The 15,287-nt window shown below is 34.0% G+C and overlaps 2 protein-coding genes and 1 long non-coding RNA gene across 4 annotated transcripts; all 3 read right to left on the bottom strand.

Moving 5' to 3' along the window:
- Nucleotides 1–163: 163 nt before the first annotated feature.
- LOC122582398 (metal tolerance protein 2) lies at nucleotides 164–6,281 on the bottom strand. Of its 2 annotated transcripts, XM_043754785.1 has the most exons (12): nucleotides 5,773–6,258; nucleotides 5,170–5,239; nucleotides 4,238–4,335; nucleotides 3,999–4,138; nucleotides 3,188–3,303; nucleotides 2,789–2,885; nucleotides 2,377–2,461; nucleotides 1,637–1,699; nucleotides 1,440–1,545; nucleotides 1,200–1,315; nucleotides 544–635; nucleotides 164–459 (listed from the first exon to the last, which is right to left on the bottom strand). In XM_043754785.1, the coding sequence occupies exons 1-12, from the start codon at nucleotides 6,088–6,090 to the stop codon at nucleotides 354–356; spliced, it is 1,407 nt and encodes a 468-aa protein (XP_043610720.1). In that variant the 5' UTR covers nucleotides 6,091–6,258; the 3' UTR covers nucleotides 164–353. The 2 variants fall into 2 exon arrangements, with proteins under 2 accessions (XP_043610720.1, XP_043610721.1); XM_043754786.1 differs by lacking the exons at nucleotides 164–459; nucleotides 544–635 and having other exon boundaries at nucleotides 1,206–1,315; nucleotides 1,438–1,545; nucleotides 5,773–6,281.
- A 3,979-nt stretch (nucleotides 6,282–10,260) lies between these two features.
- Nucleotides 10,261–11,270, bottom strand: LOC122582803 (chlorophyll a-b binding protein of LHCII type 1-like). The gene has a single exon (XM_043755239.1). The coding sequence runs from the start codon at nucleotides 11,134–11,136 to the stop codon at nucleotides 10,345–10,347; it is 792 nt and encodes a 263-aa protein (XP_043611174.1). The 5' UTR covers nucleotides 11,137–11,270; the 3' UTR covers nucleotides 10,261–10,344.
- Nucleotides 11,271–13,312: 2,042 nt separating this feature from the next.
- LOC122582805 lies at nucleotides 13,313–14,840 on the bottom strand. The gene is made up of 2 exons (XR_006321247.1): nucleotides 14,510–14,840; nucleotides 13,313–13,638 (listed from the first exon to the last, which is right to left on the bottom strand). It is a non-coding gene; the product is annotated as an uncharacterized LOC122582805 (long non-coding RNA).
- Nucleotides 14,841–15,287: the final 447 nt, after the last annotated feature.

The following is a 15,287-nucleotide window of genomic DNA, read 5'->3' as shown; positions in this document are numbered from 1 at the left end:
GAGATTGGAAATGTAGGCGAAAAAACATGGATTATTGATCAGTTAGCGAAAATTTTATAGCGCCCTTTTTTTCTTTCTTGTCAAACCATTGTGTTATACTGTTATGTATTTTCATATTTCATAATCCGAAGAAACAAGTAATAAAATGCTCTCTTTCTGTGTATATTGAGCAATGGAATCCTAGCCATTGAAGATGAGCATTAAAGAAAGTCACATTTGTGTTTGAAATTTATATAGCATGTACAAAACTTATTGCCTCGCAATTCTTATTCATCAGGCTCCAATCATAAATCAATAATTTTCTATCTTGTAGCAGCTACATGCCCTTACATTAGTCGCAACTCTTGGAGACTCTAGCATATTGAATCGTTTAGTTTCAGCCGAAAGCTAACCTGCATGGAGTTGGAGGTAGCGTCCAATATATGACTCTTGGCTTCCTCTACAACTTTCATCGCATCACTATCGAAAACAACCACAAAGTCATCATCTTAAGCATAACATAAATATAAGTAAAAAGGGGTTATGTGATTTTAGTTTAGTTACCTAATCAAGACATCAGGTGGCATGGATACCTCGATTTCAAGTAAATACTTGTCTTGCATTGCACGCTTTGTTACACTCGTAACAACCATTTTCTTCAAAAGGAAAAAAAAAAAAAAAGCAATGCCATCAGCCTAAAAGCTTCACGAAGTTGGCTCAATACTGTATGTACAAGGATAAAAAGTGAATTCAACAACTTTAAGAATATACTAAACCGGCTATATATTAAGGTGGTATAATTAGTGTAGAATTGTGTGCCAGTTCTTAACTGGCATTTCAGAGCCTCCAAAGTTATTCTCTATGGACTAAATTCCTAAAAGCTAGTATTTACACAAGATATGCTGACTTCACACTACGGATTATTTCTCCAATGTCAAATTTAGGCTATATTAAATAGATAAGATGACTTGGTCGGTCAAAAGTCATGTTATTTAAGAACCGACTGTAAGGTTTGTAACAATAATCAGACACACAACTGAGATTAATGAATTTTGGACACAGGTTCTATACACTAAAAAGCCACCTCTAAGTACTCATTAGAAGTTGTCTTATATATATATTATTTGTATCATGGAAGGATTCTTATCCCCAGTTGACTAACACTGGAGGAGCTCATGGAATGTGTAGCATATCATGAAAATGGAAAGTAGGAATTGTACCTCAGAAAACTTTGATGTCAGCATACTTGTAACCAGTTCTTCGATGCCATTACGTTCCAATACTGAAGAATTTGAATCATAAGTTACTTCCGTGACCTTCTGCTTTGCGGTAGGCTCTGTAATGTGAAACAAAACAAAAAAAGGAATTCAGACCCGTTTAATTCAGAAGCCGTACTTGACTCGAATTTTAGTTTGGTTATAGTGTGATAATCCAAGTATTTCTAGAAAGAAGTCACACACCCAATTGTATGAAGACTTCAGAAACTTCAGGATGGGAATTCTGAACATGGTAACGAACACTTTCACCAATTTGATGTGCCATGCTAATACTACAGTATGGATCAACCTGAAAGAATGGTGAGTATGCCATCATGTAAGCAGATAGGTTACCACAGCATCAGTTGTATGCAAGATGGATTTTATAGAAGGTAAATCACCTCAATCTTTACATCAAGATATAAAGATGAGCCGGCCCTCCTTCCCCTAAGGTGTCTGCAACCCTGTAACATTGAATCAGAGTTAATGAGAAAACATCGAGAATTTCATATCACTCTTGGCTACTTTCCGTACAAAATTACGGTACCATATATGTGCAAATGCTCTTTCTGTTTGTATATAGTTTGCCGTATCGTGTGGGGAGGATAATAGCAGGGGACAGGCAGCATAGGTCCCAATTTCAACCTATTTACTTGTGGACGGGTCGTTGGGGTCATGTATTATCTCTAACAAGCCAAACAAATATAATCAATAACAAAAAGATTAAAAAACAAAATAGGAAACTGGTCAAATGGCCCAGCAGGATGCAAAGTTTCCTAGTGCACACCAGTCTCCCTTCGGAAGAGCTTTACTCTTAGTCGGCCAAAGGCCGGACACCATGATAACCACCAAAGTTGCCCTGTGTGATTTTTATATCGTACAACTGTCTAAATCATTTTATTCAACATATTAGATCTTTACTGAACTAACAGACTTTTTAAAAATAGCTGAACCACTGATTGGTTGTAAGAAACTTAAAACACTAAAGACAATTTAGTGTTTCAGGTCAACTTGACCCCTTTCGACTGGCAACAAAAAAAACTACCCTGTTTTCACCTATTGCACAACAGCCCCATTCTTACACCTCTAACAAATAGTATACATGCCATGTGGAAACAAATAAATTAATAAATCAACTTGCCTCCACCCCTTTCACTTTTAATACTGTCTCTCTGATTGGATCCAAATCCTGCAATGGTATTGCAGCATCCACTAGTTCCAAGATACTGGAGAAATAAGCAGGGTTGTTAGTAAGAAATGTGCTTCTTTCATGATTTCACTTTACAAAAAGCAGAATAAAGCTAGGACATACTATATCAATGACATAACATATTTGTGTAAAAAAACTTCAAGTTTCATTGTTTCATGTTTCAAGCCAATCCTTCCAAAAATGGTGTTCAATGGGAATAATAAGAATGAATTGAGAATGAAGTTACAGACAAACAAATGTATAGGTCTTTCAATAGACTTTCACATCAAGCATCAAAGAGCCTACTATATTCATCAGGTGTCACTTTCGGAAAGAAAACAGTAAAGGGAAAATTAGTAATTGCCTCTGGTAACCAGTTTGAAGTCCAGCCTTTAGGATCATGCCAGAGACAACAAGTCCAGCAAGGGGGTCCAGAAACCTCACACCAAGAATAGATCCACCTAATATCAACATTTATAGAGATATTAATGCACAATCAAAACACATTACATTCCCAATTGTAGACTCAAGTTTTCAGAAAGAAAAAAAAAGTGTTAAGGCATGGGTTCTGGTTCTATGAAACTTTCCATGTTTGCATAAGGGAGTTCATTATTTATCACAAATAATACCGGCAAAATAAGTAGGATAGTGTAACTTCAATGTCACACTATATACTTCATTGAATGGACAACTAATGGTCTCTCTCTCACACACACACATATTTAGACGCATGTCTATATACACAAGGATCAATGATACTTACCGACCCCTATAAGAGCAACAAGTGATGAAACAGCGTCAGCACGATGATGCCATGCATTTGCTTTCATCAATCCACTACCAGCCCTTTCTCCTGCCCTCTTTGTTATCCAATACAATCTGCATGCATAAAACCAGAGGGAAAATGTCAATGCAATACAGATAAGAAACTTACCATTTACTATAATATTATGATGCATTGGAGCTATGTCTCTATAAGCTCACAGAAATTAGTAAGACCGCAAGAAGTGTGCAGTGCCAAATATCTGAATACAATCATGTGACCATTCAATATAACGAACAATAAACCAATTAAAAAGATATAGGGATTGGGTATTGTAAAACAAGTATTAAAGTAAAATAAATAGGACAAGATCTTGACCCTTAGATCATGGTTAAATTGATGCACGAAGATTCACGAAGAAATTGATGCCCTATGATTTTTATGATGCACGATGATTTTCAGTGAAAAAAAACCTATTGTTTTATTTGTTTTACTTTAATACTTGTTTTATTTTACCTAAAACCAAAAGATATATACTAGTTCCCAAAATCTGGCTCTAAAACATTTCCATACTTGGAGTCAGTTTTGATATTTTACTGCTTGATTCTCCATCTAAAGAAAAGAAAAATGATGGAATGCTGATAAAATCTAAGGTTACATTTCCCCCTTTTCCGCACTAGCTAAAAGTACTAGCTTATCAAAAGATAGCTCATAAGTTCATAACATAAACACAAATATGTATAAGGAGACCTGAGTTAATGAGAATATAAAGATGGAAGAAAAAAATGAAAGTGCTTGATTTTCAAGGTACCCTTCTTTAACAGCAATTGCCACGATTGTCATATTCAAAGCAAGGATAGGATGATTCATGTCAATCCCATGATAATGGCTATGAGCATGTTGATTAGTCAATGACTGATTAGCTACCTCAGAGGTTGCTGACAGTACCCCCTGAAAAAATAAAAAAATATATAACAGCTCATTTCTTCGCCCAACATCATAAGCAAGTTTGTTAATGATAGACCCAGTCATTGAAAATAAAAGGATTACCATCAAAACATCCACAGCATGCCATGCGATACCTCCAGCTGTAATCAAAAGTACACCTGAGATACCAAGTGCGCCTAAAGTCTCGAACTTGCCATGCCCTGCAGTTTGTTTACATAACGTAAAGATAAATATCACATTCAAGAATTTGAGCCATGTTAAATAGATGTATGAGTTTATTTAAACTCCATCACTAGCATAGATATTATGACACAGACGTATATCAAAAGGAATTTCTACATAAGTAGCCACAGAAAGATGCAAAGTAGACCATCACAAACTAGATCTAGGGTAGGCTTTTAGTAGCTATATATACATGTAGGACAGTAATCATGTTCATTGCTACGATCGAAGGAACAAGTTCAAGAATGGTCTAAAAGGTAATGCCCATCATTGATAAATCCAGGGGTGCATTTTAATCGGGTACAAATTCAATAAGTGTAAAAATTACCTTTTTGTAGATGGGTCAGGTGCCAATATGGCAATATTTTACTTCTATTTTGTTTTATTAATGATCCAGACACATTACCATTTCTAATTTATGTCATAACTCATAAACAAAGCTTTGCTTGAAATTATATTAAAGCATCTTGTTTTAAAGACCAAACCCTTCGCATGAAACAGTGCACTAATAATAATGGAAACAAATGCACCCCGGCTTACTAGCAAAGAGAGGAAACTAAATTTATTTCTAAATGCTTCGAATGGAACATGCTAATGAATTTTTTCTGAAACAAAAATCTTTTTCATACAAGTAACTTATATCTAAGGGTGATCCTACATAGTCTTGAATTGTAACGATAACAAGATATCGCTGTTCAAATATTTTCTTAGTAGCTTGTCCTAACTCTTAACAACACGATCGGGAAACGTATAGAGCAGCAAACTAATGATTAAATCAATGGAGAAGAGAGTCGGTACAAATCAAAAGTGACCATATGGATGTTCTTTGTCCTTTGGAACCCTTGAAGCTCTAAATGATAGCAACGCAACGCCACTAAGAACCTATACAAAAAGTAAATCAGTAATTTAAAAAGTATTTCCTTTTAGGTTTAAACATCAGCATAGACAATCGTTATGTAAAAGGAATAACTTGTCACGTTTTGCTACCTAGCCTTTGTATCCACCTTACAAACCATCTATATCCTATCAAGTCTATCAGATATTCACTTCATTACATTTTTATGTATCTAATTACCTTGTAAGTCGTGTTTTGTTAATCCGACAACCATATAAGTTGACACGTCACCAAAAACGACGTCATGTCACTTATTTACAAACTATAAGCGGTTAGATACATTATACACGGGGCAGTACGGTTTAAAAGTTAAATTCACACAATTCGCAAAATGTGACAAGTTATATACATTTCAGCGCACTTACGTTCGATAACTACAAGTAACTTAAAGTATATAATGCAATAATAAAAATAACTAAAAAGTCTTTAACTTATATATAATAGTAATAAATAATGATAATCAAATAAGTTACTACAGTAAAAAAAAATAAAAAATAAAGAGAAAGTAATTACTAATTACCACATCAGATACAGAATGAGCAGCATCAGCAATAATGGCAGTACTACCAGATAAATAACCGGTCAATACTTTTCCGGCGGTCAAACCGACATCGGCGGCGAGACCAAGCCGGAATATTCTCTCGCCTTCTTGACTAGTTTGATCCTGGTGATGAGAATGTCCGACGTGGCATCTCTTAAATATCTTAAAATTAGGGTTTTCAGTTGAGGATCGATTATATAATTGAGGAATTAAAGGATTTAATAATAGTTTTTTAGATGATGATGATGATTTGTGAAAGTTATTTAAGAGAATTGTGGTGATTAATTTGGATCTCATTTTTTTTGTTTTGTTATGTTTATGAGGTTAGTTTTAATTTAAGTACAGTAGTTGATTTGTAAGCAAGAATTTATCTGAAAAGTTTGTCACAAATTCTTTATCATCTATTCATCTTTTGAAAATTCTGATTCATTTCATGATTGATTCTTGTCTTTCTCAAAGAACAACTATTTTGAATCGAAAATATAAACGCCCAGTGCTCGCGTTTTGAGCCCCAATACTTCGACGGTGTATGGAGGAGGTTAAGATGTAAGCAGATCTTACATCTACCTAAGTAGAGAGGCTGTTTCCAGTTTTACTTAAATGGTAGAAAATGTCCTCCAACCTTTGCATAGGATGAGAATCGAACCCATGACCTCTGAATCGAAAATATATAAAAGGGAGAAATGTGAAATGACTATCTTAATACACTACATTCTTGAGTTTATTTTTAAAGGATAAGAAAAGAAATGATAAAAAAATATCTTGTTTTTTCATTCTTGAGTTTTCCTAATCAAAAAAAGGGAAAGAAAAGATAAGATAATTTTAAAGTTTTAACTCCAAAAGTTTTCTTGCCAAATTGACAAAATTTGGAAAGAAAAGAAAAAACCTTTGTGTGTAATTATCATACTAGTCTTCAATTTTAGCATTCAACAAAGTCTTATAAATATTATCAAAAGGTTACTTTTGTAAAAATATTTCTTTTTCTTTTCCTTCTCCATAAACTCAAGAATGCATGTTATCTACTATTATTTTTTCCTTTTTTATCACTATCTAATCATCTTCATTCCTTTCTATTTATTTAAAACTAACGAATGGAGTGAGTGTCTTATTTTTTCAAATATCTTTATTAATTCGCATTATTAGTGTCTTATTTTTTCAAACATCTTTATTACTTATTTAAATTAATTACTAACTTTTATCACACGTCTATCATCACTAATCGTTGACGTCACCACACAAATTATACGAGTATCTTTCAATCTTTAAAAATATTTCCATCACTATCTTTACATCAATAGCATTTACAATAACCTGCATCACAACTCAACACCCACACCACTAACAAAGTCATTGCCATCACCACCCAATAACAAAACGAGTACCGTGTTAATTTTTCTTCAAATACTTCTTAGTCTAATCCCTAAGGATAGGAATACACATAAATCGACAAATACAAACTTTTTTAATATCACTGACTTTGTCATGTGTTAATCATTCAATGTTAGACACATCTTTATGTCTATTTCTACACACATTAAATTTTTGTTATTGTGTTTTTATATATTTTATCTAATACAATTTATTTAGTTAGCCGCCTTTAACAAAGCTATTATTTATGAGTTATGGTTAGCTTTTAACGCATTACATATACATAAACCGTGCCCATAATAATGGCTAATTTTGTAATTATTTTGTATAATTATTTAATAGTCACTTTATTATTTTAAAATCCTTGTTAATGTCATTGCAGTTTAATATTTAAAAATAAAATTTATACTTTTTATTCATTTTTAATATTATTTATTTGTGAAATTTTTAGTATTATTTATTGTTTCCGTCTAGCAAACGGGATCGGCAGTTTACATTATTTTTCTTCCATTTAGCAAATAACAATGAGCATCATTAGGGGTGTAAACGAGACAATACAGTTCGCGAGCTACCCAAAATCGACTCGCTAATTATTCGAAATCGACTCGGACTTAGCTGAGCCGAGCCGAGCTCAAGCTACTCGAGTAGACATTCGAGTCGAGCTCAAGCCTTAATATGTCCTACTCGAAAAGATCGCGAGCTTAATCGAGCTTGTGTTTATTTACAATTTAACCTTGAATATTATATACTTTTACATGATTATTTCTTATCGAGTCGAGCTTAATTGAGTCGAGTTTGAAATTGTCGAGCTTATAGGACTAGTATTATTTCAAACTGAATTTAATTCTTGACCCGAGTCAAGCTCAAAAGTGTCGACACATAACGCGAGCTCGAGCTTGAAAATAAAAGCTCGGTCGAGCTCGAGTCGAGTTTCGAGTTTTACAATCGAGTGGAGTTCGAGCTTGACTCGGCTCTATTACACCCCTAAGCATCATCAAACCACTCTCGAGTCTCAACAATTTAAAAAATAAAATAAAAGTTTTAATGTCATTTTATATTACTTGTAAAAATAGTAGTATGAAAATCAATGCATTTTTTTCATTGAATTATAAGTAACTGTGTACAGTATGTTTTAAGTTTCAAGCGCTTTAGTTTGAATTTTTTTTGATGGCCTGCTTAAATCTTTTGATAATAAACTATATAATACTTCATAGAAAATATATTTATATAAACAATTTATGTATTATTTTATACATCTATGTAATGTAATAAGAAAGTACCATCATATTGCTCGGGTAGGTCTTGTTAGTTTAGTAACAAAAATCTTAATCATTTTCGTGCCAACAATTTAATATATCAAATATTAATTTACCTTGAGAATATATTGGTTTTGTCAATAACTTCAAGAATATTACTGTCATAATAATAGATTTTGCGATAATTACTATAGATGGAAAAAAATACTAGTAATATTTTAGATGGTCTATAAATCCCTTTCTTATAAATTAACGACCTAAAGAAAAAACAATAAGATATATGGGTGGCTTTTATGAACATTATCAATCTTTGTTGATATTTCATGTGAGTATAAGTGTTGTCCCACATCGCTCAGGTAACAGGCGTTATTGACTTTAAAAACAGCACCCAAACCTTTAACACCGCCGGACTCTGTAACGGGAGTCTGTGACCCGAGTGGGGGCATTAAGATGGTTGAAGGACTTGGTTTAGTTGACGAACCTTGGATGTTTGAACCTCCTAACGAGAAGGATTATATCGCGGGCTTCATTATCACGGTGTGGTGGTGCATCATTTAAATCTCGGTGCAACAACACGTAGTTATCAGTCTTTGTGTGGGTAAGAGATCCATGGTAGGAAATAATAACCTGAGCCCGGTTGCGCAAGCAAACAACTCCACCGTGTGCTGGTGGCACTTGAAAAAAGCCACTAGAACTATCCAATGCCATCCCGTCAGGTTAAAGACTGGATGGGCGTATGTGCTGACTTAATCAGAGCAGCGACCAACACGAAATCGACTGAAGACAGCCGTGTAGCGTAGTTAATCTTCTTGGCTTGGCTAAAAAAACTCCATGGGGTCTTCGATCAATCCCTACTTCCATCTTTTAATTACTCGTTGACCTTTTCTTTTTAATCACCATGTTATCATATTGACCTAGTTGTTGATTCGTATCTTGTATTTCTTTTCCTGGAAAATGGTAATTTATACTTACGGTTTGCAGCATATTCAATTTTTTAACATGTTCACATTTTCTTTTTGTTGATCATCTGTATGTAAAGTAGCATAACAATCAAATCCCATGTTTCACGAGGTATGAGTGAAATGAGACATACTATTTTTATTGGTATGTGAAAGTAAAGTAACAAGAGTATACAGTTTGATGTTTCATGAGGTATGGCCGTATGGGGAGATAAGATGTAAAAAACCTTATCCTAAGAAAAGATGCTATTTCTCGAAGAACCTTTGACCATTATGTAGGGAGTGAAGACCAAACCTTTCTGTCTTCAAAGGCAAGAGTTTTCCACTTGATTATCGGTAATGTAATTTCGACTTCTCTTTTTGTAATAACCTTCTCAGGAATGAACTTAGTTTGATATGTTGTCTTCTCTGCGAAGTAGATTTTTATCGCATCTTCAAATCATGACAATTTCATCATTTTGCATTTTCTTAGGGTATTTTCTTAGGTGGAGGAATTATGTTAAGATCGCAATTTAAACCATTATTGTTATTAGTCGATTCAGATTATGCTGGATTTATAACCGGTCTAAACGTCATGATAATATAAAGTAGCTTTTTAAGGCAAACATATACTAACAGTTTATAATCATATTTGAGATAATATATACCCGTTAGAGAGATAACTAGTTTTGGACAAAAACTGTTTGGAACTTTGGGGTCAACCCACCCGATTCCATTCATCTTGACCCATAATAATGTAACTCACTTTGACCCAAACCCAACTCACCCGCCTGAACCCCTTTACTACCTTTACTCAAACGTATTCTATAGTTCCCTGCAATAGTCATCTACTGCACGAGTTTGATTTAGTATAATGGTAAACTCCCAACAGAAAAGAGCTAAAATGATAACAATGTCAGCAAGTACTCATATAATCAATTACATTTTTGGATAATTTACAAGTACATTCATATACTTTTACTTCATTTTCACTTTCCGGGAACAAAGTTAGTGGCATAAGACCAGGCATTGTTGCTAACAGGGTCAGCAAGATGGTCTGCAAGGTTCTCCAATGGACCCTTCCCAGTCACGATAGCTTGCACAAAGAATCCAAACATCGAGAACATAGCTAATCTACCATTCTTTATCTCTTTGACCTTCAACCCAGCAAAACTTTCAGGATCATCAGCAAGTCCCAATGGGTCAAAGCTCCCACCAGGATAAAGCGGGTCAACTACCTCTCCAAGTGGTCCACCAGCTACTCGGTAACCCTCAACTGCACCCATTAGGATTACTTGAGTAGCCCAAATGGCTAATATGCTCTGTGCATGGACCAAACTTGGGTTACCCAAGTAGTCAAGTCCTCCCTCGCTAAAGATCTGTGACCCAGCCTTGAACCATACAGCTTCTCCAAACTTGACACCATTACGGGCCAAGAGCTCGGGGAAAACACACCCAAGAGCTCCAAGCATTGCCCATCTGCAGTGGATGACCTCAAGCTCACGGTTCTTGGCAAAGGTTTCAGGATCAGCAGATAGACCAGCAGTGTCCCAGCCATAGTCACCAGGAAACTCACCAGTAAGGTATGAAGGAGCCTCACCAGAGAATGGTCCCAGGTACTTGACTCTGTCTGGACCGTACCATGGGCTGCTAGACATTGCAGCTTTTGCGGCTGCTTTCCTCATTGACACGTTTCCGTTACCGGAAACCCCTGATGCAAATGGAACAGGTCTCGCTGCTTGTCCTGTTAAAGACGATAAAGACATTGTTGTAGTTGCCATGTTTTTGTTGGGCAAAGATAGGATTTGCAGAAAAGGATGTAAGCAAAGATTGGTTTGGTGAGTTTATGGGATGTGAGAAAAGGATGTATATACAAGTTAACGGACGATATAGATGATGATCTGTTGGACGTGTATCCATGCTCCTGTAATGCTGTTGGCTGAGAATATATTTCGGGGCCGGGCTTGAAATCTAGGTGACATGTACATGTGTTAACAATCTATTGAGATACTTGGGTACAAGAGTAGCCAATGAAGTACTGACATGTGTCATTCCATTTCATCTCATCCAATACATGAATTCATTTGAGAAAGACATGAATGGTAAATTGCTATTAACCAAAAGTTGTGGGTTTTGAACTGTCAGTCTTGTAGAGTGAAGAATCTTCTTTTTGTAACTATGTTATTTCTTAGTCTCTTAGTAGGACGATAATAGATTAATAATGATATGAAGGTTTTGACCCGAGTTAGTAAAGTAGTATATACTTTGATACGGTAGCATTGTGCATTTCATGATCAGATAAACTTTGGACAACATATCCAGTATATCTGTGTTGTATTAGAATCTAGTAGTCAGGCTGCAGCTCCTATCTAATCTGTAATCTTTCACTAATTAATCCGTTTATTCCATAGAAGCACAAGACTACATAAGAGAACATTTGAAAGAGCGGATGAAAATCAACGAATGATAATTTGTATCAGTATAGGAGAATCTGTTTACTAATGATAATTTGTACTCGTATCAGTATAAGGTTAATCAACGTATCTAAAATGGTACTTGATAGACTAACAAGAATAAAGCCTAATAGTTAGAATTGCTTGTAAACAAATTAGGGCTAATTATTTGGAAAGTCATCCAACTTGTCTCAAATACCTTTTCCGGGGTCCAAAGAGAAAAAAGTTCTATTATGGGGAAAAAACCCGGCTAAAATATGTATAAGGAGACCGCGTCATGTTTTTGCTTATGTGGACATGTTTTTGCGGGTTGCAACAAAATTTTTAACACATAAGCCATTCAATTCCTTGTTTAACATCAAACTATTTCTTGACAACAAAATTGTTTATTCATCCATTTATCCAGTACCTCCATCTATACCTATCAATCCCATTCAATTCTTCATCTAACAACGATGTGTACACCCACTCTGCAAGTAACATCACACACATATGTCAAAACACTCCTTATCATCACTGTCTTTGTTCCCCATCTTCTTTTCCAACTTCTAACAAATTAATATTTGAGCATCATATAATACTGTAATGAACATGAATCATCATGTTCACCTTCAAAACAACATCAACAACTTAGGGCGCGTTTAGTTGGAGAAAATGTTTTTAAGTTTTCCATTTCTAGTTTTCTAGAAAATGAAAAGGTTTTTCATTTTTAAAAAACCTTTGAAAATTTTGAAAACGCGTTCAAAATAAAAAATGGAGTTTTCATTTTTCCATTTTAGAAAACTAGAAAACATGTTCAAATTCACTTGTTTTCTAATTTTAGGTTTAGAAAATAGAAAAGTGAAAACAAAAACTGAAAAAAACAGTTTTCTAATTTCAGTGCAAAAGTTGGAAAAAGAAATTTTCATTTTCTAGGAAAACTTTTCTAAAAAATTACAATTTGAACGCGTTTCCTGTTTTCCATGTTTTATTGGAAAATGAAAATGTAAAACAAAGGAGTTTTCTTGAACTAAACGCACCCTTAGTATATACATCTAGATTCTTTTCATTTCAAAAATATGTTCAGATCAGTTATTTGGTCCGCCGTTACCAGTAGCGCCACCACAGGTGCCGGAAACCCATCAAGAAAAGAGAGTAACATGGGACTTTGGTACAATCTAGTGATTTTCAACTCAATTTCGATCTCCTCATCAAGATCCCCCTGTTTCACATTACCAATTTCAAAATTTGAAAAAACGTTGATGCGGAGGTTCGATGGCTGGTGGGCATTTTCCGGTGATGGCGAAGGTGCGTTTGCTGGTGGGAGTTTTCCGATGAAGTTTGGTAAAACCCATGTTTTTTGGTAAAACGAAAATTCCAGAATTGTAGAATCACTGTTAATTAATTAAGAAAGGACGTGGCCACGTGAGTGTATTACTGTCTTACCTCTTGGAATTTTACTCTGATGATTGAAAAAAAAAGGCTTTTGAAGTTTTAGTGAGAGTTTTCAATGATGCAACTTAAATAACAACAAAAACAACAACTATCTCATTATTTCTCATTGATTTTTAAAAGGTATTTCAAATCTCTAATTTTACAAGATATTAAAGGAAATAGCTAGAGAAACAAAGTTGGCGTAGAACAAAATCCTTTACTAGGTGGAACAGGGGCAGCAGACAGAAACAAAACGATAAAGCGATAATAGAAGAGAAAAGAGACATGCATACCACTGCGTATGACATATTCACTCTAGAACTTACTCCTCTCTTTGAGATTAAACAACAAAAATACTGATGACTTCCCAGTTTTACGATTCCCAACAGGAGATCCATATGACCTGGCTGCTATGAACTAGTATAAACATCATACAATGCCAACTATTAATTAACAACTATTACATTGTAATACCAAAAAGACATAATCTACTAGCATTTACTTGCCAATGTAATCACATGTTCAAACAACACAAGGTATATCGACATTAAAGATTATTATACAGAACGAGTCATTATGTAATTTAGTTGATTTAGTATCTCGTTTCTCTAGTATCGCAGACTAAAGTCTACGTAAATATGTAAGACCAAGTTGTGACATTGACCAAGCGAGAGAAAAAAAAGTAGGTAAGACAATGAACCTACAAATAAACCACAAAAGCAGAAACTGATCATCAACAACTGATAAACTTCAAAGTTTGAACCATCAACCGTTAATGTAGACATCAAAAGAAACATAGATCAGTCGTTAATTCACAAAAAATGTGAATTCCACTGGTTCCCGTTCTTGTATAAAAAAAAATGTGAGCCCCCGTTAAGTTCAATGTCACCATATCCAACTAAACACATCCTTAATTATCTTGTATTTAATTTTACATTATATACACAAATTATCTATCAGTATATAATTATCTAAAGAAGAACCCCCTTCTATGATAAAGTAACACCAATAGACAGAGAATATAATCAACATAGCATACATTCAAATTCAGCACTTAACACTACACCTATAGACACAGATATACTATAGAATATAGATACAGATACGCACATGTGTATACATATATATATATATATATATATATATATCGCCACCAATATTTTCCATTTCAACTAATTACTTGTGAGAGATACAATAATCATTTCATAACAACTGAATTACACTTCAAATTATTAATTAACATAGCAAGTAGTTACAATCAACTAAAATTTAATTTTAATTAACTTACAAGCAACAGGAGTGAAAACAAGGGAAGGAAATTGTGCGTGAAGAACATCGGAGCCCTAAATTAAAATTGAAATATATAAAAAATTTTGATTGATTTGAGCCCTAGTTATTATAAGTATAATTATAACAATTAATCAAAAGATGAATTATGAGATCCAGCTATTATCGTTGTTTATAATAATGAGATTATTAGGGTTTTGGAGAAACGTGTGTGAGAGTGACTGAGGGAGGAGATCGGGGATGAATGGAGGTGAAGGAAGGATAGGATGGTTTTGGGGGAAGGGTTTAATTTTTGGAGAAGTGATTTGAATTTTTTTGGAGTAAATTAAACTTGCCGCCTGAAAAAAGTGTCGCCTTATTTTGGGATGACAAGCAAAATGTAAGCGTACTCCGCGTTAGAGGACGTTTTTTTATGACACTAAAAATTGTCGGTCATCTAGCCTTTAAATTGTACAAGTTATGACAGTTTTTTTATGATACACATTTTTGCGTGTCATTATTATACGTGTGTCATAATTTAGGTGTCATTAAAGACTATTTTTCTAGTAGTGATACAAATGTTTATATATATTATAATATTTTTTTTATAAATTCAATGATAATTATCTTTTTCTAAACGAAATTGTTTATTATATTATGTTTATATTTTGAAATGAATTTATTATATTATATTTTTTAAAAAAATATAAAAAAGATTTTATGATTTATAAGTATTTATGTTTTATTAGTCATGTTTTAACATATTTAACATGTATTCTATATTTATAAAGTATAATTTT

The sequence above is a fragment of the Erigeron canadensis genome, chromosome 9 (genome assembly GCF_010389155.1).
Source record: "Erigeron canadensis isolate Cc75 chromosome 9, C_canadensis_v1, whole genome shotgun sequence".
NCBI lineage: Eukaryota > Viridiplantae > Streptophyta > Magnoliopsida > Asterales > Asteraceae > Erigeron > Erigeron canadensis.
This window is presented reverse-complemented; position numbering and strand designations above follow the sequence as displayed.

What these genes read in the sequence shown, in the direction of transcription:
- LOC122582803 (XM_043755239.1), bottom strand. Translation starts at nt 11,136, where the DNA reads ATGGCAACTACAACAATGTCTTTATCGTCTTTAACAGGACAAGCAGCG.
- LOC122582398 (XM_043754785.1), bottom strand. Translation starts at nt 6,090, where the DNA reads ATGAGATCCAAATTAATCACCACAATTCTCTTAAATAACTTTCACAAA. An exon ending in CTCATTCTGTATCTGATGTG is followed by an intron (nt 5,240 to 5,772) that starts GTAATTAGTAAT and finishes CTTTTTGTATAG; the next exon opens with GTTCTTAGTGGCGTTGCGTT. An exon ending in ATCTTGATGTAAAGATTGAG is followed by an intron (nt 1,546 to 1,636) that starts GTGATTTACCTT and finishes CCATTCTTTCAG; the next exon opens with GTTGATCCATACTGTAGTAT.